At 34.3% G+C, this 24,203-nt stretch overlaps 3 protein-coding genes and 1 pseudogene across 8 annotated transcripts in view; all 4 read left to right on the top strand.

Moving 5' to 3' along the window:
• The window catches only part of LOC110426827 (protein FAR1-RELATED SEQUENCE 5 pseudogene), a 4,762-nt pseudogene extending 3,247 nt beyond the window's left edge, over positions 1-1,515 (top strand). The window contains exon 3 of the transcript XR_016351971.1: positions 1,370-1,515. The product of XR_016351971.1 is annotated as a protein FAR1-RELATED SEQUENCE 5 pseudogene (transcript). The remainder of the gene's footprint in view (positions 1-1,369) is intronic.
• Positions 1,516-3,161: 1,646 nt separating this feature from the next.
• LOC110426723 (Tetratricopeptide repeat (TPR)-like superfamily protein) lies at positions 3,162-5,338 on the top strand. The gene has a single exon (XM_021442013.1). The coding sequence runs from the start codon at positions 3,193-3,195 to the stop codon at positions 5,236-5,238; it is 2,046 nt and encodes a 681-aa protein (XP_021297688.1). The 5' UTR covers positions 3,162-3,192; the 3' UTR covers positions 5,239-5,338.
• A 3,594-nt stretch (positions 5,339-8,932) lies between these two features.
• Positions 8,933-16,821, top strand: LOC110426611 (putative galacturonosyltransferase 13). Of its 4 annotated transcripts, none has more exons than XM_021441859.2 (6): positions 8,933-9,894; positions 11,099-11,154; positions 11,269-11,427; positions 13,193-13,783; positions 14,430-14,732; positions 15,848-16,821. In XM_021441859.2, the coding sequence occupies exons 1-6, from the start codon at positions 9,708-9,710 to the stop codon at positions 16,130-16,132; spliced, it is 1,581 nt and encodes a 526-aa protein (XP_021297534.1). In that variant the 5' UTR covers positions 8,933-9,707; the 3' UTR covers positions 16,133-16,821. The 4 variants fall into 4 exon arrangements, with proteins under 4 accessions (XP_021297534.1, XP_021297535.1, XP_021297533.1 ...); XM_021441860.2 differs by having other exon boundaries at positions 8,934-9,894; positions 11,272-11,427; XM_021441858.2 differs by having other exon boundaries at positions 8,935-9,918; positions 11,272-11,427.
• Positions 16,822-18,278: 1,457 nt separating this feature from the next.
• LOC110426628 (membrane-anchored ubiquitin-fold protein 1-like) lies at positions 18,279-21,677 on the top strand. Of its 2 annotated transcripts, none has more exons than XM_021441886.2 (5): positions 18,279-18,625; positions 19,071-19,340; positions 20,494-20,658; positions 21,106-21,196; positions 21,282-21,677. In XM_021441886.2, exons 2-4 carry the CDS (start codon positions 19,208-19,210, stop codon positions 21,159-21,161), a joined length of 354 nt encoding a protein of 117 aa, XP_021297561.1. In that variant the 5' UTR covers positions 18,279-18,625; positions 19,071-19,207; the 3' UTR covers positions 21,162-21,196; positions 21,282-21,677. The 2 variants fall into 2 exon arrangements, with proteins under 2 accessions (XP_021297561.1, XP_021297560.1); XM_021441885.2 differs by having other exon boundaries at positions 19,028-19,340.
• Positions 21,678-24,203: the final 2,526 nt, after the last annotated feature.

Genomic DNA, 24,203 nt, shown 5'->3' with positions numbered 1-24,203 from the left:
CCATGGCCTTCTGTGGGTTCTGAGAGGGCTGTGGATGAGCAGGACGGCTTGGGGTTTGCGCAACACTTAAGAAAGTGGAGGAGCACTGACGTAACTGGGATTGGAGGTGTAAAGGTTTGGGTGTGTTTCATGGGACTCTTTTATCGTTCATTACAAAGTATAAGTAGCCGTATGAGATGTACGATGATGTGTGTTTGAGTGTGACCTGGAATTTGTGGATAATCCACGTGAGTAAGAAAGTGCTTTGCTATAGGCTGAGCCACACTATAACTATTACCTGGTCCAACCTTGGTCAATGATGGAATGGCTGCTACGGGTTTTTATAAGGATAGTCATTCATATGTACATGAATCGGGATTTACTCTCCATATTAAATATCAAACATCTCATTTGATAGGATTCAATTGTGAGATTCATCCTTGTCATCTCAATCCATTGGATTTTCCTTATAAAATTCAATCATGGAATTGGTTTTTTGTTGGTTTTTCAATTGTAAACAGATACAGTGAATACCACTGAAGAAACCCGAACCTCTCATACTCTCATTATTAGAAGTACTAACTCGTGGCTTCATTGGCACCTGAGCGGCTTAAAAATAAGCTATTCCTCTACATTTTTTCTTTCAATTATGGATTATGGTCATTGATTTAGAACAGTCACTCCCAACAAACCATTTGCCAAGCATCGCCTTCTGTCTCAGCCTATGTTTCTTTTCACCTTTTTGGAATCCAGCAAATGGGTTATAGTACTCTAGGTTTGGCCAAGGATGGTAAAAAGGAAGTGATGAGCAGTGAGATTAAGATCACGTCAGTATGTTTCTTCTCTGATGAGTTTGTTCATTACCCTTTTTGCCTGCCTTGCTTCATCATCATAACGTATTGGCGATTGTCTACTATTATTAGGATTTCCAATAATCAGTTATGTAAAGGTCAGTGCTTTGTGATTTCTTGACATATCTTTCTTTCTCTAGAGAGACTTGTCAATTTGGAATAATATTCCAACTGGATTTTGATTATGGTATTTTTCTTTCTAAATCTTAGTCTACTACAGGTTTGTGTACAGATAATTGTTCGTATGAACTACTTAGCCACAGTAATGAGTGGACTACTTTGTAATTGTCCTTTGTTCTCCTCTGCAAGTGTGATGTGAAAAGCTAAAAGGACATTGAAGGTTCTATCTCTTTTCCATCAAGTAGTCCTTCTTTGTTTTACGGGAGTTATCTGTTTGCTGGTAAATGATTCCTGGAATTCTCTCTTCTGTGCTGAAAAAGGCAATCTCAGAGCACTTGTTGGGCATTGAATAGCCATATAATGAACTTATGAACGGAAACTCCACTGAGGCAACACTTTGAGATTTGTTGCTTCTGTAGGTACAACTAAGTTGAACAATAAACTCCTATTTCTAACATCTGCAGCCAATGAATCAAGAGTTCTCTCATGGTTGCAACTCTCAAGTGCTCTGCAATACTCAAGCTGTTCTGCAGCAAACTGGATTTGGTTCAGCAGCCAAGATTAATGATTATTTGTTTGTCAATTTTTTGAGTTTATGTTGGAAGAGTCAATAGTTATCGATGCATTCTATGTTCTCAGTAAATTCCAAGGTAACATTGTCAAATATCATGTCTTAGTATTACACTTCACAAGGGAACCTCAGAACATAAACCCTTAAGTTGAAGATGAGGGTCTGAGCATAAGTTTTAACTCCTAGTGCTTTTCACCAATGAATCAAGGATACCTGTGAGATGAGGTCATGATGCAAGCACATGAAATGGCCCTGAGTGTTCCTGCTATTTCTAAGCGGGTTGGATTTGTTACCCATGCCATCAAAAGAGAAACAAGACAAGATTTGAAGGTATAATCATATTATTAATCTCATATGTGATGATTACATCACTAAATTTAGATCTATAGGTTAAGAAATGATTCTGAGCCAAAACCTGGCAGATATATTTACCTTTGGTTCAGGCCAACACATCTGCCAACAGGTTGTTTTCTTCTCTTCTTGTCTGGGAAAATGCAAAGATGGTGGTTATTTCATCTGTCATAAGCAAAGAGATATTCAACCCAACTGATCAGTTGCAAGATGCCAGGAATGCATATACATACATACATATATATATATATATATATATTACATGAAATAAGCAATTTTCGAATTCACCGGGAATCATCACCATGCACAGGTCATTACCTACATAAGGAGGGTACTCTGACCTGAATCAAGGCAAGATAGACTCCACTATGAAGGGTGATGTCAAACAACTAATTTATATTTCAATTAAACATAAGAAAAACTTAATTGATGTATAAATTAATAAATTAATAAATTATTAATTAAATAATATTTTAATTAATTAATAAATTTTTATGATATCAAAAAATATTAATTTAAAGAAATTCATCTGTATATTACGCATGCAACAAAGTTTCTTAGAAGTGAAGATCAAGTTTGCAACTAAACTTTGCATTTGATGGAACCTATTCTCTCCTGTTGATGGAGACGAGAAAAGGTTCTCTTTGGTAGTTTAAATGGAAGCCGCCCATCAACTTGAGTAAATCAAATGCACGCTATTCTTCATGGAAACAGGTGAGAAACGATGAGGACATGAACATGTGGTCTTCACTCCTGATAAACTTTGTCATTTTAATAACATAAAGTAATCATATTAATATTTTAAAAATTATAAATTAAAAATGTTTAATATTTTAATAAATAAAATAAATAATCATATTAAAGGTTTTTTTAAAAAAAATACTTTCAATAAATTATAAAAATAAATATTTTAAATTAAAAATAAAATATTATTATAAATTTTTTTTTTATATTTTTACCATTTATTCTGTTGTTATTCTAAAGCTATTTTTACTAAATAAATATTAAAATGAATGATAATATTTATTTATATTTTATTTTATTTTGACATAATAGTTATTTTATTTTATTTTATGAACTAAAAATGTCTTTAAAATTCAAGAAAACAAAGTGATTAAATTGCAACATTAATTATGACATAATTATTTTGTATAAAATAAAAATTGTATATTTATTTTTTAAAAAATATTTTAAATATTTCAACTATATATTATTTACTTTTATACTTAAACATGGTACTTTTTCATTTTTTACTTTTATACGGAAACATAATTTTTCAGACAAAACAAACATACTAGCACAACGGAAAAGCCAGATTTCATGAATGGCCAGTCTCTTGCCTTGTCCAAAGGCAAACAATACAAATCTCTCTTAAAACACTATGCAGCCACTAAAGCCCTCACCAAAACCACCCAGCTCCATGCCTTAGCCATAGCATCAGGCCTCCTCTCCCCCAATCTCCGCTCAAGCCTTTCCGTTTCCTACGCCAACTGCGGCCATTTGAAATATGCTCGTAAACTGTTCGATGAATTGCCTCAACCGGCCCTGTTTTCATACAACATGATGTTAAAAACGTATGCACAGCATGGGTTTTATTTAGAAACACTAAATTTGTTTGTTAAAATGGTTAACTTGGGGAAATGTAGGGCAGACAACTATACTTACCCTTTTGTTTTTATGGCTGTTGGCGAAGAAAAGTTGGTCTTTTTTGGTGGGGTGGTTCACGCGAGAGTTCTGATGGGTGGTTTTGAAAAGGACAGTTTTGTGATGAATTCTTTGTTGACAATGTATATGAATTGTGGGGAGAAAGAGGAAGGAAGGAAAATTTTTGATACTATGTGGGAGCCTAATGTGGTTTCTTGGAATTCAATGATTAGTGGGTACTTTAAAAATGGATGTGCTAAGGAAGCTTTGGGGGTTTTTAATAAGATGATGGATGATGGGTTGGAAATGGATTGTGCTACTGTGGTTTCGGTTTTGCCAGTTTGCGGATTTTTGAAGGAATTGGAGGTGGGGAGAAGGGTTTATGAGTTGGTGAAAGAGAAGGGTTGGGGGGAGGAAATGATGGTGAGGAATGCGTTGGTGGATATGTTTGCAAAGTGTGGGAGTATGAAGGAAGCACGGTTCATTTTTGATGGGATGGTTGAAAGGGATGTGGTGACTTGGACTTCATTGATCAATGTCTGTATTTTGAATGGTGATGTGAGAGCTGCATTGAGACTTTGCCTGTTGATGGTACTTGAAGGTGTGAGACCTAATTCGGTTACATTAGCATCTCTTCTTTCAGCTTGTGGTGAGTCAAAGAATCTAATGGATGGCAGGTGTTTGCATGGTTGGGCGATAAGGCAAAGGCTTGAGTATAGTGTTATGGTGGAAACTTCATTGATCGATATGTATGGTAAATGCAATCGTGTTGACCTTAGCTTCTTAGTTTTTAAGAATACTTCAAAAAAGAATACAGTTCCATGGAATGCAATTCTCTCTGGCTGCTTACATAATAGGCTTGGGAAGGAAGCAGTGGAACTTTTCAAAGAAATGCTGATAGAAGGAATGAAACCTAATGCTGCTACCTTGAAGAGTCTTCTACCTGCATATGCCATCTGTGCAGATATGCAGCAAGCAACAAACATGCATTCTTACCTGCTAAGGTCTGGATTAGTGTCAAATAATGAAATTGCTACTGCAATGGTTGATATATATTCAAAATGTGGTAGTTTAGAATCTGCCCACAAGATATTTAATGGGATACCCAATGAGAACAAGGATATTTATCTATGGAGTGTGATGATAGCTGGTTATGGAGGACATGGGCATGGTGAGATTGCTGTTTCACTTTTCAAACAAATGGTTAGAGCCGGGGTAAAGCCTAATGAAGTTACTTTCACTTCTGTGCTGCATGCTTGCAGCCATGCTGGTTTGGTGGATGAGGGTTTAGATTTGTTCAAACTCATGCTTAGAAACCACCAAATAAGCCCTCAAGCTGATCATTATACTTGCATTGTTGACCTTCTTGGTCGTTCTGGTAGGCTAGATGAAGCTTATGATATCATTAAAACAATCCCACTTGCACCTAGTCATGCTGTTTGGGGTGCATTGCTTGGCGCTTGTGTAATACATGAGAATGTTGAGCTAGGGGAGATAGCTGCAAAGTGGCTTTTTGAGCTGGAGCCAGAAAACACTGGAAACTATGTGTTGATGGCAAAAATTTATTCTGCAGCTGGAAGGTGGAAAGATGCAGAAAATATAAGACATATAGTTAACGAAATTGGATTGCGGAAAGCACCAGCTCACAGTTTGATTGAGGTCAGAAATATCATAAATTGGTATAAGGATTATCATTTTGAATGCCTAAATTCCTCAGCTTGAAATTATACTCATAAAGTGGAAATTTATATCCTATGCCAAAGTCAGTGTTAAATCACCATGATGCAAACAAGAACTATACATGAAGACTTGTTCAGATGGGTTAGTGAGTATTGCCCCCCCCCCCCCCTCCCCCCCCCCCCTCTTAATACTTCTATGATGGTGCAGTCACGTCAACTGTAATCAGGATCATACAGGGAGAAGGGCAAATTGTTGTCAGTCTGTTAGGAGTTTTCTTTTATTCTTTACAATGGGCTAAACCTCATTAAGAAAATCTAATAACGATTAATTCAGGTGCCTCACTTGCAAGCGTGGCTGTTATTCTGGAATCTCAAGATACCGGGTAGGCCTTCCAATACTGGATATTAACAGAAACTGTAGATTATGCTTCCTAGCAGAAATGAATTTCCCCTGGGTTTATGGGTGAGCCATGTTCTTTGAGTCAGTTCTCCATGATATATCTCAACATCATATGTCAAATGTACAGATGTAACCTATTTTTCACAAAAAATCTCAAGTTATAGTATGACTTCTTAATATAGTTGTCTTGATTTTTTGTTTTATTTGTTCATCTATATACCAAATGAACCTCTAATGTTCTTCTGTCACTTTACATCATTGTGTTTGTTCAGTGTGATGAGGTTGGGGGATATTATACATTCTAGCATACTTCATGGGCTTAGTCTAACTTTTTCTTTCTTTTTTTTTTTTTCATTGCATTCCTCTAAAGTTATGCATATTATTGCTTTAACATTAATCTATTTTTAGATTTATGCTTATCCTCCAATTTGATGGATAACCTGCATTGACTATTTTGTTTTTGAGCATTTTAAATGTATAAGGATCATGTCCAAAACAGAAATCTTGGAAATACCTGTGACAACGTTGCAATCTTATGATGGAACTTGTGAAAAAAATGCCATAAATTGGTGAAAAGAGTCATTATTTGCATATGAGAATAGAATACCTTAAAGTTCCATCTCTCATCAGAAATGTTGAAATAATAGCCCTATCTATCAATCATTGTCCCAAGTATTCCCCCGAATTAAAAGCAAACATAGTGACAACTTGAAAGGGATTAGTTGCTCTCAAGAGAGCCCCAAAATTTCTCTTTGCTTTTGTCTGTTCACCATGATGGTATTCCAAGTTCTAGAAACTTGTGTCATTCAAAATTACTCCAATCAAATAGTTGAAATACATGTAATTTCCATTTCACCTTTTCTAGATTATATTATTGAAATGATCAAAAACAATACTATTTCTTTTTAAGCTGTTGGACTATAAACTATGGAGCCTTTAACAGGAACTCTGGCAGGCAGACCAGGGAATTTGAACTTGGGACAAAAACAAATAGATTAAGACAGTGAACAGGCATTGCATTAGTTGGGAGTTGAATGTGTACAAGTAACCTTGTTTCCATGTACTTGATCCACTTTTGGGGTCTTTGACATCTTGGCTTTTAGAATGATTCACCCATTCATTATCTGAGCTTTTAAACCCACTGTCTCCAACTCACTGCTACATGGCATGTGCTATTGCCTTTTAACCAATTAGGAGATTCTCTTTGACAGGCCCACTTAAAAAGAGAACAGTATAATATTTGATGTTAGATTAGATCATCCCTCATGGCCTTGTCCCAAATTCTGTTATCCATCTTGGGACAAAGCCTAATCCAACATGAACTAGAACCCTTTTGCCCTTATAAAGCGCTACGTTAATCACATGTTTAGTGCAAAGGATACCTTAAAAACATAATTATTTCCAGTTTGGTTAATCAATTGGCCTAAAGTCACCTAACTTTGGAAGAAGGCTGTTAAATAGTTAAATGTAATAATTAGTTATAAACACAATATTTGTGACTTTTAGCTTAATGTCAAAACAATGTGCAATTCAGCCTAAGATTTAAAACAATGTTGAACATCTTGGTCAACAATGGGTTGGTTTTATTCATGTTAGCCGGCTTTGAACAAGATTAAGAGTTGATTTCTATGTAAAATTACACTAGCTAAATGTTGTTAGGCATAATCATTTATCCGACAACCTTCTCATTATTATCGTTATCGTGTACTAATTTTTCTTAGTTATTTTAAAATTATATGAGTTGTGACCTAAAATCATACATATTAATGTAAATAAATATTTAGATTTAAACCTGTAATATTTGTTTGTTTTCTTTCTCTTTTAGTTGTGATTATTAAGGTGGTATTGAGATTGTAATTAGGAGGCAGTGACTTTAAATCATTGAGAAAGACATAGGGTTTATAGAATGGTACCCAAGAATCAAAGACCAATGAGATTCAATATACCCTAGAAGAAAAAGGAAAGTTCTTGGGTGCCTCTCCAACAACAACATTGATTGCATTCCTTGTGAATGGGAGGAGATTAGCTAAGCCATTTGTTTGGTCTACATACTACAAGGCTGCCTCCCCTAATTGACTAATTCTTTTCTTATTCATGTTATTTGTCCTCTTTTTTTTTTTTTGAAGTCTAGAAAACTCTTTAAACAGTGGGAAAAATACATAAAACCCAATCCATGTGTCATTATTCTTCATAATTCATATTCATAATAAAGAAATTAATAGAGCAATGAAGGGTCATTTTAATGTTTACACCAAAATTGCTATATGAATAAGACATATTTCTGCCTTTTAAGCAATGCCATGAATTTTATACTATAATTTATTCCTACATCACTAATTCATAAAGATTTTTATTTAATATGGAAGTTGTTGTTTTAAACATAAATCTATATACATATATACACTTGGTGTTCAAATAATTTGATTTGAATATTTCCTTTTCGAATAAAAAATAAATTCAAAAAGTTAAAACAAAAAGGGGGAAAAGAACCCTGTTATTGAATTGGTCAGCCATAATTGAATTGACAAACATTTGTAAAATTTCCATTGACAAAAAAGAATGTTTAATTTTTTTATATATTTAAATTAATTATTTGTAGCAAAATTGGAAAAAGTCTAAAACTTAATGCTATATTCCCAGGTGTCGGTTGCATGTGACCCACAGAAAGTTGTGTCGTTTTATGTACAAGCTTATAACTTGGCAATCAAATTGAGTCATATTCACAAAAAACTTTTAAAGAAATATAATCTTCACTAATTCAATTATGTTGGGTTTTGTATACAAATTCATGAAGATCCAAAGCAAAATTTATCCGATCACCACAAGGATAACCTCAAGGTGAATGTGATAAATTTGGGAGTCTAAATTTTTACCCATTATTTCTTTTTTCAAAGTTTGGATAAGTTCTAATGTGATCATAGAAAATATCATGACATTACAAACATTTTGACAATTAAATTGAAACATATAATAAGATATTAACAATTTGTTTTGAATCTAGTGAACTCTCATCCAGAAAAGGATTAACTTGTTAGGAAAAATAAACAGTTAAAAACTCTTTAATATCTTAATAAAAATAATTGAATTCGAATTTTCTTTGTTAACCCAATTTGCTCACAAATCTAAAATGATTTAGGATTTTTTTTTAATAAATGGCAAATGGTTGGTAATACAAAATCCATAATTACAAAAACTCTTCGGGTTTAATTGGAATGATATACAAACTCAAAAAGTGTTTGTTTTTAAAAGTAAAATTAAGAAAATAATATCCACATATAAAGCAAATGCTTGCCCATAAACTTAGGAGAAGACATCTAAATTTAGCTCTAAGATTATTGCTTTGCTCTCTCTCTCTCTCTCTCTCTCTCTCTCAAAGGTCAAACTCCATCCCCATCTTTTTCTCTCTGAACCCAACACGCTATTGACTCATCAAAGTTCTCATTTTTTTCATTTTTTTAGAAAAAATATATTCTTTTTTATCATTTTTTTTAAATTATTAAATTATAATTATTTTATTTTTTTTTCTGAAAAAAGGGAAAATTAGATGAGTTGATCCACCAATGAGAGAGCTCCTTGAAACCCAAGAGGAAAGAGAAAAAACCCATTCTTTTAACAGAAAAAATTAAAAAAAAACCCAGTTTCTCTTTCTTTTCTTTTTTTTTTCCCTCTCTTCTTTCTTTTCTTGATCCATGGCAGAGCAAAAAATAACCAAGCTAAAGCTTTAATAATCAAAACCCAGATTTCAAAAACCCCCAAATTTGATTCTTTGAACAAGAAAACCCAAAAAAAAGGGGGGAAGAAAAAGAAAATAGAACCAATATTTTTTGGTAGGTGTTAAAAATCCAATGCAGTGGAGGTCTTTGTTAAAAAGACCAACAAGAGCAGGGAGAGTTTTGAAGGTAACCCCGATCAAAAAAGCAAAGCTTGAATCGAGAAAAGAAGAGAAAAGGGTTGGATCTGATGGTGGTGGGGTTAGGATTGGGTGTGGAGAGGAGCAGAGAGAGATACTGTGGAGCAGCAGCTGCTGGTTTTGATAATAAGAAGAAAGGTGGTGTCTTTTTTGAGAGAGGGGAGAAGAGTTGTCCAATTGTGGTGGGGCTGCATAGAGAAGGATGCAGCTTCACGTCTCGCCTAGCATGAGAAGTATAACGATATCGAGCAACAATGGGTTTATTGACTTAATGAAGATCAAGGTGGCAGCCAGACATATTTCATATAGGACGCTTTTCCATACCATTCTCATCCTCGCTTTCTTGTTGCCTTTTGTCTTCATTCTTACTGCTCTTGTTACCCTTGAAGGTGTCAACAAGTGCTCCTCATTTGGTACCCTTCCTTTTATTTTCTATGATTTGATTATTGTTTTCTAATAGATCTTGATTGGATTTGATTTGGTTTATTTTTGTTATGCATTTGATGGGTCGCAACTGATTTGATTGGGGTTTCCTTTTGTTATGGGCATTTGATTTTAGTTTTGTTATCTGGAATCTTAGTTATCCTGATTCTCATTTTGTTCATGTGTATTTGGTATGCATTTGATTTGGCTGAAACCGCGATGCCCATGTTTTCTGGATTAATTTCAATCTGATTTGATGTGTGGATGGAGCTAATTGGATACTATGTGGCTCTTTTTTGTAATGTTCATGTAATTTAGTTTTGTTGATATGTTGGACTTTTTTTTGGACTTTTTTTCTTGGAATTTTAGTTTGATATGTGTAATTGGTCATGCACTCAGCTCGGGGGTGGGGGGCCTCTTGATTTGGTTGATATGATGATGCTCCAGTTTTTTGCAATTGATGTCAATCGGATTTGGTGTATGGATGTAGCTAATTGGCTAACATGTTGGCTTGGTTTTGATTACAGATAAATTAGGATTTGTAGGTTGTTAGTGTGGCATGATTGCCTTGATCCCTAAATCTCTATTTTGTAGTTTATGTTGGTGGCAAATTTGTGTGCTTTGGTGCTGAAAGTTGAGAAAAGTTATTAACATTGTTATAAGATCCACATATAATAAAAATGAATCTGTCAATGGGTTTCTTCGACTTAATTTTGCTGGTTGAATCTGAATCTTAAGTTAGTGCAGTGCATTTGTTAATTGGTAACTGCTTTGGATATCAGATTATTTGAACTAGATAGATTATGCAGACAGTGCTGAAAGTTCAAATCCATTGCGCTGCTTATTCAATTCATACATATTTTTCCATTTTATCATTTCTATATAACTGGTGAAGCCAAACTTATCTAATGATGTCCTCATCAGTGCTTGATATTGATTGCTTGTAACTAATTTTTTTAATTGTGTTCTTTGGTTCTTCTGGGTATTTAAATATCAATGTTTATATTGATAAAATTTTACTATGATCATTTAAGAATTGAGTGTGCTTTTCCTGTTGCATTCTGAGTCAACTAACTAGATTGGTATATTTCCTCCTTTCTGCCTTTTATCTTTTTATAATGCTGTCATTGGGTCCATGACTTTCCTTCTTGTTGTTCTACTGTGTTTCAGATTGTTTAGGTAGGCGGTTAGGACCGAGACTTCTTGGGAGGGTTGATGATTCAGGAGTAAGTATCCTGTTCTCTCCATGCTGGAAATGTATTTTGGATTTGTCTTGTGGTCAAAATTTTATTTATGATTTTAGCTTGGGCTGGTCTTTTTTGGTGATGATGATGGTGCAGCAGAGACTGGTTAAGGACTTTTATAAGATCCTCAATCAAGTAAACACTGAGGAAATTCCAGATGATCTAAAGCTTCCAGATTCATTTGATCAACTTGTTTCTGAAATGAAGAACAACCAGTATGATGCAAAAACCTTTGCATTCATGTTAAGAGCAATGGTATGGTCATGCTACAGAATTTTGTTATTTTTAATTTACTTTGTTGTTATTTGCTATACTTTACATGGTGAGGGCTGTTAGGGCTAAGGTTGATGTTTATTTCTTTTCATTGCATCAAATAAAAATTAAGCACCTTGGGTTGATTCTTGAACTGGTTTTGGAGCATTTTCTTGTCACTATATTAGACCTTGAAGTTATTGGTTTAAATGTTTGTTTCACTTAGGTGGTTATTTGACTTTTGCCTGTATATTAATGCGAAGAAGTGTGTATAATCTGGATGGAAGGCTAACTTAATGTTATTTTGAATTTTCCTCTCTTCCCCTGCATTTTGGGTTTCAGAAACAAATAGCATAACATTCTAGACAGATGGAAAAATGATCTAAAGAAGATTAAGAACCTTACCTTCACCTAAGCATGATTCTTGGGTTTTTGTTTTTGGATGTCGAAAGAGTGAACAAACAAGCTCTTCATTTTTCTCAAGATGAAAGCAGACTATTATTTGCCTACTATTGCTGATTTGATGGACTTGGACATTATTTCTTTTTTGGTATATAAGTTGGGTATATTCACAAAGACAAGAATGCAATTTTTATTTGTGAAAGTTTCAAGTTTTATTTCTTACTGTCTATAAAGTGATCTGGTTAGATCTGTTATCTCTGCCTCCCTCATCCTCTCTCGCTTGTCCCCTTTTCTCTCCAGTTTTCTCTTTTTTCAAATATAAATTTGCAATTCTTCAACCAAATAATTTAATGATCGAATTTGTCATTCAACTCAATTTAACTTAACTGAGCCTTAATCCTTAGCCTGTTGGTAGAGATCAAGTCCTTCATTCAAGCCAATATATAATGCAGTTATTTTAAACATACTCTTTGAATTTTGTTTCTTAAATTTTATGATTCATGACTTAGTTCTTATAAATTGCAATCAACAAGGGGGCAAAAAAAAAAAAGCCAAAAAAAAAATTCAAATTGATTCACGTCCATAGCATCTTATATTATTAGTTTGTGTGGTGCTAATGAATTATAGGGAAGAAACTTAAGACTCTTGATAATGGCCTCTTTGAACAAAAATGCTGAAAGTTAGGGCTGTAACCATTTTACCTCTGTAGGATCGTTATTTTTGTGAAGTCTGAACTGATACTAGGTAATGACCTCATTCTTGGCCTTCCATGAATATATTAAGTGCAGGTTGGATTATATTATGGGTACATGATCTGTTTGCTGGGCCTCAACCTGTTTGTGTTCTGTGGATCTGCTCAAGTTCTAGTTTCAGCTCATGCTATGATCTTTCTGTGGTCTGGATGAATTTGTTTATCAGTGATTATAAGTCATGTCTGTGAAGGCTAAAGGCGGGAGCTGTATAAGATTTCATGTTGCATTTGTGGAGTGTTTTGACAGATCCGATATTTTTGGAGCAATACATCATCAGGCTGCAAAAATTTTGCAAGCAGAGAATGAATTGATTGATCTCCTTCCCTCTTTTAGCATTATTTTTGCTTAGAAGGGTATCTTGACCCTCAGTTGTTGTTAAGATGTCCTTTTAATACTAGCTTCAACTGCCATTTCCCTGTGTATCTGTTGTAGCTCCTATTCTAACCGTCTCTTTTTTAATGAAACTTTTTTTTTTGACAATTTACATCGTGAAAATGTTAGGAAGTGCTTGGGAAAACGAATATTTGTATATACATTCCAGTATGGATTCCAATTTTTCTCATACTCTATAAGTTTGGTGAACTTTCTAATTAGTGTTTGTCTTTTCTGCACAGATGGAGAAACTTGAAAGGGAAATTAGGGAATCTAAATTTGCAGAGCTGATGAATAAACACTTTGCTGCAAGTTCCATTCCAAAAGGCATTCACTGTCTTTCTCTGCGGTTAACTGATGAATACTCTTCCAATGCTCATGCACGCAGACAACTGCCTTCTCCTGAGCTACTCCCTGTGCTTTCTAACAACTCTTACCACCACTTTGTCCTGTCAACAGACAATATATTGGCTGCAGCAGTAGTTGTTGCTTCTGCTGTCCAGTCCTCTTTGGAACCTGAAAAGATTGTCTTTCATATCATCACAGACAAGAAAACTTATGCGGGTATGCATTCCTGGTTTGCACTAAACCCTATATCCCCTGCCATTGTGGAAGTGAAAGGAGTTCACCAGTTTGACTGGTTAACTAGAGAGAATGTTCCTGTGCTTGAAGCTGTAGAGAACCATAATGGCATCAGAAATTACTATCATGGCAATCATGTTGCAGGGGCAAATCTCTCTGATACTACTCCTCGAACATTTGCTTCAAAATTGCAGGCTAGAAGTCCAAAGTACATATCCTTACTCAACCACCTTCGGATATATTTACCAGAGGTAGTGAGATCTGACTGACTATTTCTTCTCTTACATGGATGCATGGAACCTTTGATGCTTTGATTTATTTCTCAATTTCGAAGAGGGATATTTTCCCCTTTTTTTGTGGTCATGACAATGTTGGCTAGAAGTTGTTTCCCTTTCACTCCTGCACCTGCTCCCTGTGAACTTCATATTGAAGCTTGTTTTTCAGCATAATATTATACTTTTTATCTGTAATTGGGGTACTGATCTTGTTAACCTTGCAAAGAGCGAAAGTTGACATAACTGAGCATACTAACATCTTTGAATGAGATTGGGATTGTTTGACAACATTGTTTGGCTTGGTATCATTATGGATCATTACTGTACAATGTAATGATTTCTCAGTCAACCAAGTAAGATGGATATGAAAAAAAATGCTGAAGCCATTCATTATTGTAATTAGGTGCAGATTGAGGCTTGATATTGATATGCATTCGTTGGGTTTGAATGTGTTATCTTTATTGACCAACTTAAACAATGTCTTTTTAGGCACCTATTTGGTGTGCACATTACTGTTTGTATTACTAAAAGTGATAGCTGATATATATTTTTGGCTATAAATTTCACTTATTGTGCAGTCTTTCTCCCCAAAATGTGTGTTCTGATTGTGTGTTTTGTGCAGCTCTTTCCGAACCTTGACAAAGTGGTCTTTTTAGATGATGATGTTGTAATTCAGCGTGATTTGTCTCCCCTTTGGGAGATTGATCTCTGGGGAAAGGTTAATGGAGCTGTAGAAACTTGTAAAGGTGAAGATGAGTGGGTGATGTCCAAACGTTTCAGAAACTACTTTAATTTTTCCCATCCCCTTATAATGAAGCATTTGGATCCTGATGAATGTGCATGGGCTTATGGGATGAATATCTTTGATCTTCGTGCATGGAGGAAGACAAATATAAGAGAAAAATATCATTCCTGGCTGAAAGAGGTAACTTGTTGTCTACTAGTTTTCCTGATGTTTCTTTAATTTTTGACCTCCTCTTTATTTGGACTTTAGTAACAATGACTATCAAAATTGATTATTTTGAATTTTGTAAATGTAATATCATCTGCTTAGCTGCAAAAGGGTTCATACCAATGATTCCCCCCTCCCTGCGTTTGAAATCTCATCATTGTCTTCCTTCCTGTACATGACTATCTGGTATAATGGCACTGTTTCTGTACAAGAAATTCCATTTTGGCTCTGTTTGGTAATCGGAAAATAACTTGTTGCTAGAAAATCTCTTTTGTGTAAATATTTTAATGGAAAATATAATATTTTCTGTTATTTGGATAAACTGTCGAAAATATTTTTTGTTGTTTGGATTACTCTATAGAAAATATTTCCACTATCACTCATCTATAGAAAATATTTCCACTATCACTCGTCTTTAAAAATTTTTTCATCTTCAAAAGTTTTCCTGAGAAAAACATTTAGAAACATTGAATTCTCAGATTGATTCATTAGTTGAAGCTATTCCTGTTGATGAATGATGACTGATATATTTGGTATGTTAAAAGCAAATTACTAGCTGTCTAGAAAAATACATGGGAGATTATTTTATGCTATAGAACATATGCTAATTGACTAGGTTTTCTAGAAGCAGATTAGTTTAAGGATTTGTTTCCTCTTTAACATTTAAATTTGTCTGTGTTTATTAAGCATGATGTCTTAGAAACTGAGGAAAAACTGCAAGCTTTGCAGTGCAAAAGACAAAGAGAACTGCCATTCAAAAAATAAAAAGAGACAAAGAGAACTGACTCTAAGGACATAGACTGGAAAGTTTATCAATTTGGGTTGCCACTGGTAGTGGCTGCAATAGGAGAGAGAAAGCATGCAAACTGACGCTTTGTTTTACATTATTTTCATTTCAAATTAATGTGACAAGTTGCTGACCATCTTTGGTTGGATAGGAAAACATTTTTGGAAACCTGAAACTTCACCATGGATGTGAACTTAGATCATAAGAAGTTGACTATTATTTAGTTTTTGATGGCGAATGCTGGCAAATTGACAGTTTCTTTGTCACCATTTTACTCTGATTGTTGGTTTCTTTGTGGCAGAACCTGAAGTCAAACCTGACAATGTGGAAGCTTGGAACTCTACCACCTGCTTTGATTGCATTTAAGGGCCATGTTCATCCAATCGACCCATCATGGCATATGCTTGGCTTGGGCTATCAGAGTAAGACCAATATTGATAATGTGAAAAGAGCTGCAGTTATTCATTACAATGGCCAGTCAAAACCATGGTTGCAGATTGGCTTTGAGCATCTTCGGCCATTTTGGACCAAGTATGTCAACTACTCCAATGATTTTGTTAGGAACTGCCACATTTTGGAATCGTAGTTAAGCAGCTAGAGGAGTTAGAAGAACAGATAGACTGGGAAGAGACACTAGCAAGTCAAGTGTCATAAGTTCTATTGCGGCCTGAAATTTCCTTGAGATCTATTTGAGAAGGTGAGATGAAAATTGGCCAAGAGAGCAACAATTTTGAGGACGGGATTTACTGTCATCACTCAAAACATTTTGCAGGAAGGACCTGCATTACTAGCATGGGCATGAAATTCATTCTTTCAGTTTGTAACATAGCAATCGATGTTTATTTTTTTGGGTGGGAAAAGGATACTGATATTGATCTTCCTGCAAGGATTCTTGGCTTAGTGCACATGTTGGAATAAGGTGCAAAATACACAAGACTAGAAGTGCTTGTATTGATGTCATTGGATTCATTGGTGTAGGAAGAGAATGGCTTGGGCAGGTCATTTGGTGAGGCTCCAACGTCAGCCCAGACTGTCTTTTCCCTTCCATTTTCTTGAAAAATTTTTGTTGGTTTCATTTTTGTTAGTTCCTCCCCCATTTTTTCCCCCTTGATTTTAAATATCTTGTTGAATTTTAGGACTAGATGATGGAGATTGCTTTGTTACAGCTCCCATGAATTGGGGACCTCTTCTTAGGTTATATATCGGTATTTGTTATGTACACTTCACGAGAAACATTTAAAATGTGCAGAAAAATTCTTTCCAATTTTTCCATGACATATTTGAGTTATTAGCTTTGTCTACTGCACTTTGCTACAGAGTCATCTCCCCTTTCCCATATACCAGCAGAGCTGCTAATCTTTCCCAGGGATATGTTATTGTCAGCCTCCAAGGAAGTCGCTTGTTTCAAGGCTTTGGGCAGCCCATGTTTTGCATGCTGTCTGTACAAGCTGACAATTACAAACAAAGTTTCAAAGCCAAATCTGCTTTTAAATTTAGCCTTTCAACCTTGTGCATTGAGATGCTTGTGAAAGCGTGAGGTCAGTTGTGATCTTATGTAATAATAAGCACCAAATTCTTATTTAACAAATATGCTCAATGGAAAAAGATTCTTATTTGTGGAATTTGCTAAGCTGATGATTACAAGAAAACCAGGTTCCACTAACTGTCTTTTTATAAGTAGTCGACAACCGAATGTGGGCAATTCTGATCTTTCTAGGTGAAAAGGTTCCTTGTGCTTAACACATTCCTCTTCATCTTAATTACCCCCCACTTTCCCTCTACCAGATAGGATTCTCTTCCCATTTTCTTTTAATACAAATCTTCCCAATAATTTAACCAAATGATTAAGACTTGATTAGCCTCATCTGATCGATTATTATTCCAAAGAGCCTTATGTACAAGAATCTGAAAAGGTCTTGGACATGTCAATCGCCAAACAAAAGCAGACATGGAAATCATTTATTGCCAATTCAACATTAGGCATCAGTCCATCAAACACAAAAGAAAATTGGGTCTTACAAAACGAGTACCTTAAGCATACTTCTAAGATATAGAAATATTTTCCTATTTAATATTATAATCGAGCATTTAAATATTTGATTCAGTTAAAATCAAATCTTTGAAATTGTACCGATGATTAATGCAAAATAATAATCTTAATAAATTATTTTAAGACACTCCTTATAAAAGCTAGAGAAAATTTTAGATTTGAGATTGTTGTCTCCCCAAGTTGTTCTCTTAAAAAATCTTGGTCTTGATTCAAATGATCAACCATTTTGATGTTTTGGACTTTTCCTCAAAAGATTGGTTACTGAGTTAATAACAAGAAAAAAAGTGCCTTGAGTTTGACAAATTCCAAATTGTACAGCGGATTGTGCCATCATTTGGAGCCTATGAAAGATGACCCTAACTGTCTACTTTCATGCTTCAAACAATTTAGGTCACATGTTGAACCATTTTATCACTTTTGAGGGAATGATTACCATTATTTGCCTCCTAGCTTTAGTTATATTGTTCCTAAAATCTCACATGTAAATAGAATTTGAGACAAGTCTTTGAAAGGGTAAGTACTAAAATAGGTTTGGTGGATGATAACTGATTACCTAAACACATAGAAAATGCATGTAGAATTGAGGGGTAGTTTACATTAGTTTGTTTATTTATTTATTTATTTATTCTTATTGTTAGTTTACTTTAACGTTGTTAAGTTGCTGTGATGTTGCAAGTTAACAAAAAGGTCACTCTTTTTTTTTTTTTTTATTATTAAGAGAGAGAGAGGGAGAGAGAGAAAGAAATCTGTCCATTTCCATAGCCTTAGGAGATTGGAAGGAGAAGGCAAGGATGGAGGCATTGACCACAGATTTAGAAGACTTTGAAAACTCCGAAACAACCTCGTCTTTAGAGATTTGTTACTTCATCTCTTCTTCTTCTTCTCCTTCCTCTCTCTTTCTGTTTTACTACTGATTTGATAATAATATCAAAGCAGCCCCATCAGTTTCTTTTTATTCTTCTTCTCTTTTTTTTCAAAGCTCGGAGTTTTCGGCCAAAAGAAACCTACCCAGATCAGTTTTAGACTCAAGTAAGATAACCCATCTAGCCTTTTCACTTCTTTTGACTATTTATTTGGTTTTGGAGTGACAAAGTTTCGGATTTTTGCTGATTTGTGATCTTAAACACCATAATTTGAAGATTTGGTGATTCTAAAATGTCTTTTGTGTTCAACTGTTTCTTGTGTGTCTCAATGGTTGTTGGGTTTTTCCTTTGTTTTTTCTTTGAATTTTTTGGAGTGGAATATAATCTATTTTTGGATTTTCCCAATTTTGGTTACTTGGAAACAGTTATTCATAATCTATAGTCTTAAAGTTGCTACCTTTTATACGCTTTGTTTCCCAAACTAGATTGCGTGCATATCTGTTTCTAATGTATCTGAGTCAAGTAATTCAATTTTGCTTTTGCTTTTTTTTTTAATTGAATTTTGCAGAATTTACAGTTGAGAATTCTTAGGGGTTTTGATTATTGCATAGATACAATCCAATTACTTGAGAAGACTCTCGGTATCTTTACGGCAATCCAGATTGAGATTTTCGTACACAGTTGAGGCGAAAGCCCAAGTAAAGATCTTGGGGTGGTTCAGATTTTCAAGTCTGTAAGGTTTCTGGAGATGGCTGGGGTCCAAGATCAATTGGAGATCAAGTTTCGATTGACTGATGGATCGGATATTGGTCCTAAAACCTTTCCTGCCGCCACTAGTGTTGCAACCTTGAAGGAAAGTGTTCTTGCTCAATGGCCTAAAGGTTAGTTTGGTGTTTGATTGGATCCAAATGTATTTGTGCAGACAAACTTTCAGCTTCATTGTTTTTATATATCTGCTCTTCATCTAATTGTTTTTTTGTTACTGTTTCATTGTTCCTTATTGTTTGGACTAGAAGGATGGGATCAGGATATTGCATTTCAAAATTTTTTTGTGTTGGTTTGAATATTCAGATGAAAGAAAGCTATGCAAGAAAATTGAATCATTATGTTGTGCTTTACTTCCTGCAGAATTAGGGCAACTGGAATTTGTTCTTTGCTCAGTAAATTGATTAGAAATGCTGATTATAATTGCTGTATGAAATGCTTATTAATGAAATATTTCCAAGATAACCAAAGTGGCATGCTATGAAAGATGAATAAAGAATTGTTCAGGCCTTTTCTCATTATAACATGACTAGCTGTTAAATGGAATTTTATGTAACCTTTTATCATTCTAAGAGTGTCAAAGAATACTGTCCTTTCTTATCATTTTTTAAACCAACATATTGTAAACTTTTTGGTTTGCTTCATTGCATCATAGGTGTTTCTATTGGAAGTGTGTCTGTGTTGGATTCTGGGCTTTCAAAAAGTGACATACATTTGAAGCACTTTTGATGAACGGTTTATAACTGAGATACCTAGACTGAAGTTTTAAGATTTATGCTAGGATATTGCTGTTGTCAGTTTGTTCATCCTGCTTTCATCTCCATCCCTCTGTCTCTTTCTCTCTCTTGATTGCTTGCTCTCAGGTTCTTTGCTTTTTCATTTCCTTTGTTGGCATATGGGGAATGTTGCAGTTAGTTTGGATTGTAAATTAGAGTTACTCAGTTCAACTAAAAGCTTAGTTTGAGCTCAGTTCTGCTGTCTAGCTCTTTCAATACCAGGAAAACTGGCAATGCAGTGGGCTAATTTTAAGTGAACAGGAAAAAAAGGAAAGAAATGGTTGTATAAATACACGATGTCAAACAAGATAGTAAGGAATAGAGTCTTAGTTTATGTCTCTGATTGAATGGCATCAGATTTCATTTTATGTTCTTTCGTGATTCATGTATGTCATGAGACCTCTCTGCTTTTTATTTTGCTCCAGTCATATTAAAATTCTTCTGAGTCAAAACTGTTCTGAATGTATAATTATATTCTTTTTATTTTGGGCAGAGAAGGAGAATGGTCCAAGGACTGTGAAAGATGTCAAGTTAATAAGTGCAGGAAAAATATTGGAGAACAACAAAACACTAGGAGAGTGCCAGAGCCCTCTTTGTGATATTCCTGGTGGAGTGACGACTATGCATGTTGTTGTTCAACCTCCTCCTTTGGAAAAAGGTACAATTATTATCTGTGAGATTCCAAAAATTATAATCTGATACTTTTCATAAAGAGCAATAATACTCGTCTGTCCTTTTGTCTGTTTGTGGTACCAATGTTGAACTTATCCTTTTTTAGGGGAAAAAAAAAAACCAGGAAAACCCTTCTGTTTGGAAATTATTCAAACTTGCTGGTTGAGGTTCTGCTTGTTAGGGCAATGGAAAACTTTAGGTGATGATTGCATTGCGCTGACTTCACGAAATGTTTAACTCAGTAGTTAAGCATTTAGATTATTAGCCACTTCTTAATGGTGAAGCACCAGATTGAGGCCAACTATACATGTCCAGCTATCAACTTTCGTTGTCCTTTTTCCAACTCAAAATAGGTTTTCTTTGTGATGCTTTTATGTTTTTTTTTTTTACTTTTTTCCTTGAAGTAACATTCGTATCTTTTATTAATGACCAGAAAAGAAAGCAGCAAACCAACCAAAGCAGAACAAATGCGTATGTGTCATATTATAATCCACAGCTTGAAGAGGGGATGACATCATTTGAAGGTGGTTTTAGTTAATTGACTGTTTCTTCACTGCTAACATAATACTTGGTTTTAAACTAAAGTATGTGCCCTCAAATTTTCTGCAGATGAAGAGTGCTGGAACTGGTATAGAAAACAAAGTTGGGGGACTCTCTTATTGATGAAGGCAGTTGGCATCTTGCACATTTATTATATAGGTCTTGTTTTTCCATGCTGCTGGTCAACGCCTTATTTGTGTAGTTGATGATTGTCCATCCATTTTGTTCACTTTGTTCTTTTCACATTTATTAGACTTTGCTATCAAGCAATTAAATCTCCGATTTTCTGTCCAAATATGTCTCACCAAATGCATTTTTCCACATTTTTACGTCTTGAATTCGTCTTCCCTTGTATAATATCATTTTTTTTAATTTTGTAATTTGACCTGTTACGCGAATTCATGTTGGTGGTCATACTTTTACCAAGTATAAATGCTGAGAGCTACAGATAGAGTTGGTACTTTATTGTTGTTCTGTTCTGCATACCTGCCTTGTTCAAGACAGGTCCATGGCAGCTTGGTTTTTGGCACTTTGTACTATGCTTTTCTAAGCTCAGATTTCGTTTTACATTTTGGTTGTTGGTGTGAAAGGATAACCACTGTTTAATTCTAGGAAGATGTCGGGATACAAATAAACATGATAGTTGCTTTTCTTTGGTAATATGAACATCACCTAAAATTCAGCCATTTTATGAATGAATGAAGGAATGATGTACACGATGTTGTGTCTGTAAGCAATCAAAAAGTTGGTTGGAATATCATTAGCCTTACACTTTAAAAGATTGTTTGCCTAAACACTACTGCGTAATTATAAAGTAGTTCCTGCACTTCTATTGATCATGTTGATTGTGTGGCAGCCAGGATTGCTGGTTTATGCCCCATTTGCACTCTGGATATTCTTTTGACATAGAATGGAATGGTGCAGTTCAGCCTGGCCTGTGCTTGAACCTACTTACTACCAATAAATTTCCATACCATTATTTTTCAATACTAGTCGAGATTTTTTCTGAACGTCCAGATAAGAAGGAAAACGTTGGTGGTAGTGAAATATAACTCATCATTGCATTCAATGTGAAAATCAATGAAAAGGGTGGAAGATCATTCCTGGTTAAGGATGGTAAAATTCAAGCTCCATAAAAATTATAATGTTAAAACTCTCAAGGAACTTGAACATTTGATTTAGATTGGTAACAATTTGACAAAACCAAGTTTAATGGTCTTCACCCTAGACTAGATAAACGAAAGTGAACCATTCGGTAGTAATGGAAAAGCAAAGCATAAACCTTAAAAAATATAAAAAACTTTGGTTCCATACATGTTTATTTAACTAAATCTCTCATAATTTATGTTAGGTTAAACAAACCCTTCAACTTAAGAGGAATGTATTAATCATTAGATTTAATGTTATTGTCTATGGTAAATATGACCCGATTAGTTAATGTGACCACGTTGTATAAATCTAGAATCATTGGTCACTAATTGTCTATGCTAATCACCTAGTCAAATTTTTTGGGTACATCATATAGAGGGAATGGGAGATGGAAGGTGAGGATAGAGAGAGAGAGAGAGAGAGGAGCAAACTAGAAACTGAAAATGTCATATCGGTTGCCATGTGAATAGATTGGAAGAGAGAGGCTTCACATTTCAATTGGAGAAGTGCTCAGCATATTAAGCTGTGCTTTGGGGCGTTTACCAAGGCATGGTAATTGTGGCATAGAAGGATTGATCTTCAAGTTGATAACTAGATTGGTTGTTAAAGCTATAACTTCTTCTTTTTCTTATCCTTGTTCGAATTTCGATTTGATCCAAGCGATTCAATGTCTAATGCAACATTAATGGGAGGTTGATTATACGACAAATAAAGCTTTTATAGAATAACAAAAATTCGTAATACACTTTAATCTTTTTTAAATGTTAGAGATTTATTGATATACGATGTAATAGGTATATCTATATTTCGACCGATTGATACATAAATTGATTTTTTTTTTATAAAAAAAAATAACATGATAAATTTATTTTGTTTATATTATTTATAACTTAATATAATATAAAAGGAAGTTTTGATAAGATTCAAATAATATCACGTGAATGTATTAATAAAAAAAATCAAAAGAAGTGATTAAATTTTTCACGTGAAATCGTAAAAAAAAACTGTTATAAGATTTGATTTTAAATGAATCGCATCACTAATAATTTATATAGATGATGAACCGTAATTAATAAGATTTACCGAGTCAAATTTTAGTATTATAAAACCGGAAAGATGTTGTTTCTTCTACAAAGATTTAGAGGATGGTTGTGTTGTAGCAAGCAGCAAGGGCTGAAGTGATTCTTGTCTTCAACTTCTTGGTAGTGGGAAGCCAGTTTACCCATTGAAGCCATTTTTCTGCATTTAATGCTCTCTACATGGTTTGGGCTGCACTTCTCCATTTTTCGCTTTTATACAATTTTTTTTATTTAAAATTCCTTGGATCATGGATCCTCTTGCTGGCCTCCTCAAAAAATAATAATAATATTATTATTATTTCTGTTCTTTTTGTGGTCCAGTGGCAGTAACATGTCCACAGCATAAGGAATATATTTGAGTTTCGAAATTTTATTATTCTTAATTTATACAAAAATTTTATTTAGATTTTTAGACGAAATTATAAATAAATTTTTTTCTACAAATATTAATGTGTAATAATAAATATTTAATAAAATTATTTTATATCCTTGATTTACTCTTTAATAATTTATAAAATGATAATCGAAATTGTACTACTTTATTTGTTTCAATTATTTCTCATGATTTTATTTATTTGTTTCAAAATTGTAAAAATAAATATTTCTTTTTTTCCATCGTATCCACAAAGATGGCCACGTGTATGAACAGAAAAGATCACCCACGCTTTCCCGACAGTTCACGAACTCTCTCCGGTCTGCACTGAACCTCCGCATAAAACAAATGCCCGACGAATTTCTTTTTTTACAAATAAAAAAAAAAAGA

Source organism: Theobroma umbraticum, unplaced genomic scaffold (genome assembly GCF_002168275.2).
Source record: "Theobroma umbraticum cultivar Fairchild unplaced genomic scaffold, ASM216827v3 scaffold_12.0, whole genome shotgun sequence".
NCBI classification, from domain to species: domain Eukaryota; kingdom Viridiplantae; phylum Streptophyta; class Magnoliopsida; order Malvales; family Malvaceae; genus Theobroma; species Theobroma umbraticum.
This window is presented reverse-complemented; position numbering and strand designations above follow the sequence as displayed.

Coding starts and splice junctions, on each gene's coding strand:
- LOC110426611 (XM_021441857.2), top strand. CDS start 9,708: ATGCAGCTTCACGTCTCGCCTAGCATGAGAAGTATAACGATATCGAGC. Junction 11,155..11,268: donor GGAGGGTTGATGATTCAGGA/GTAAGTATCCTG, acceptor ATGATGGTGCAG/CAGAGACTGGTTAAGGACTT. Junction 13,784..14,429: donor TTCGGATATATTTACCAGAG/GTAGTGAGATCT, acceptor TGTTTTGTGCAG/CTCTTTCCGAACCTTGACAA.
- LOC110426628 (XM_021441886.2), top strand. CDS start 19,208: ATGGCTGGGGTCCAAGATCAATTGGAGATCAAGTTTCGATTGACTGAT. Junction 19,341..20,493: donor TCTTGCTCAATGGCCTAAAG/GTTAGTTTGGTG, acceptor TATTTTGGGCAG/AGAAGGAGAATGGTCCAAGG. Junction 20,659..21,105: donor ACCTCCTCCTTTGGAAAAAG/GTACAATTATTA, acceptor ATTAATGACCAG/AAAAGAAAGCAGCAAACCAA.
- LOC110426723 (XM_021442013.1), top strand. CDS start 3,193: ATGAATGGCCAGTCTCTTGCCTTGTCCAAAGGCAAACAATACAAATCT.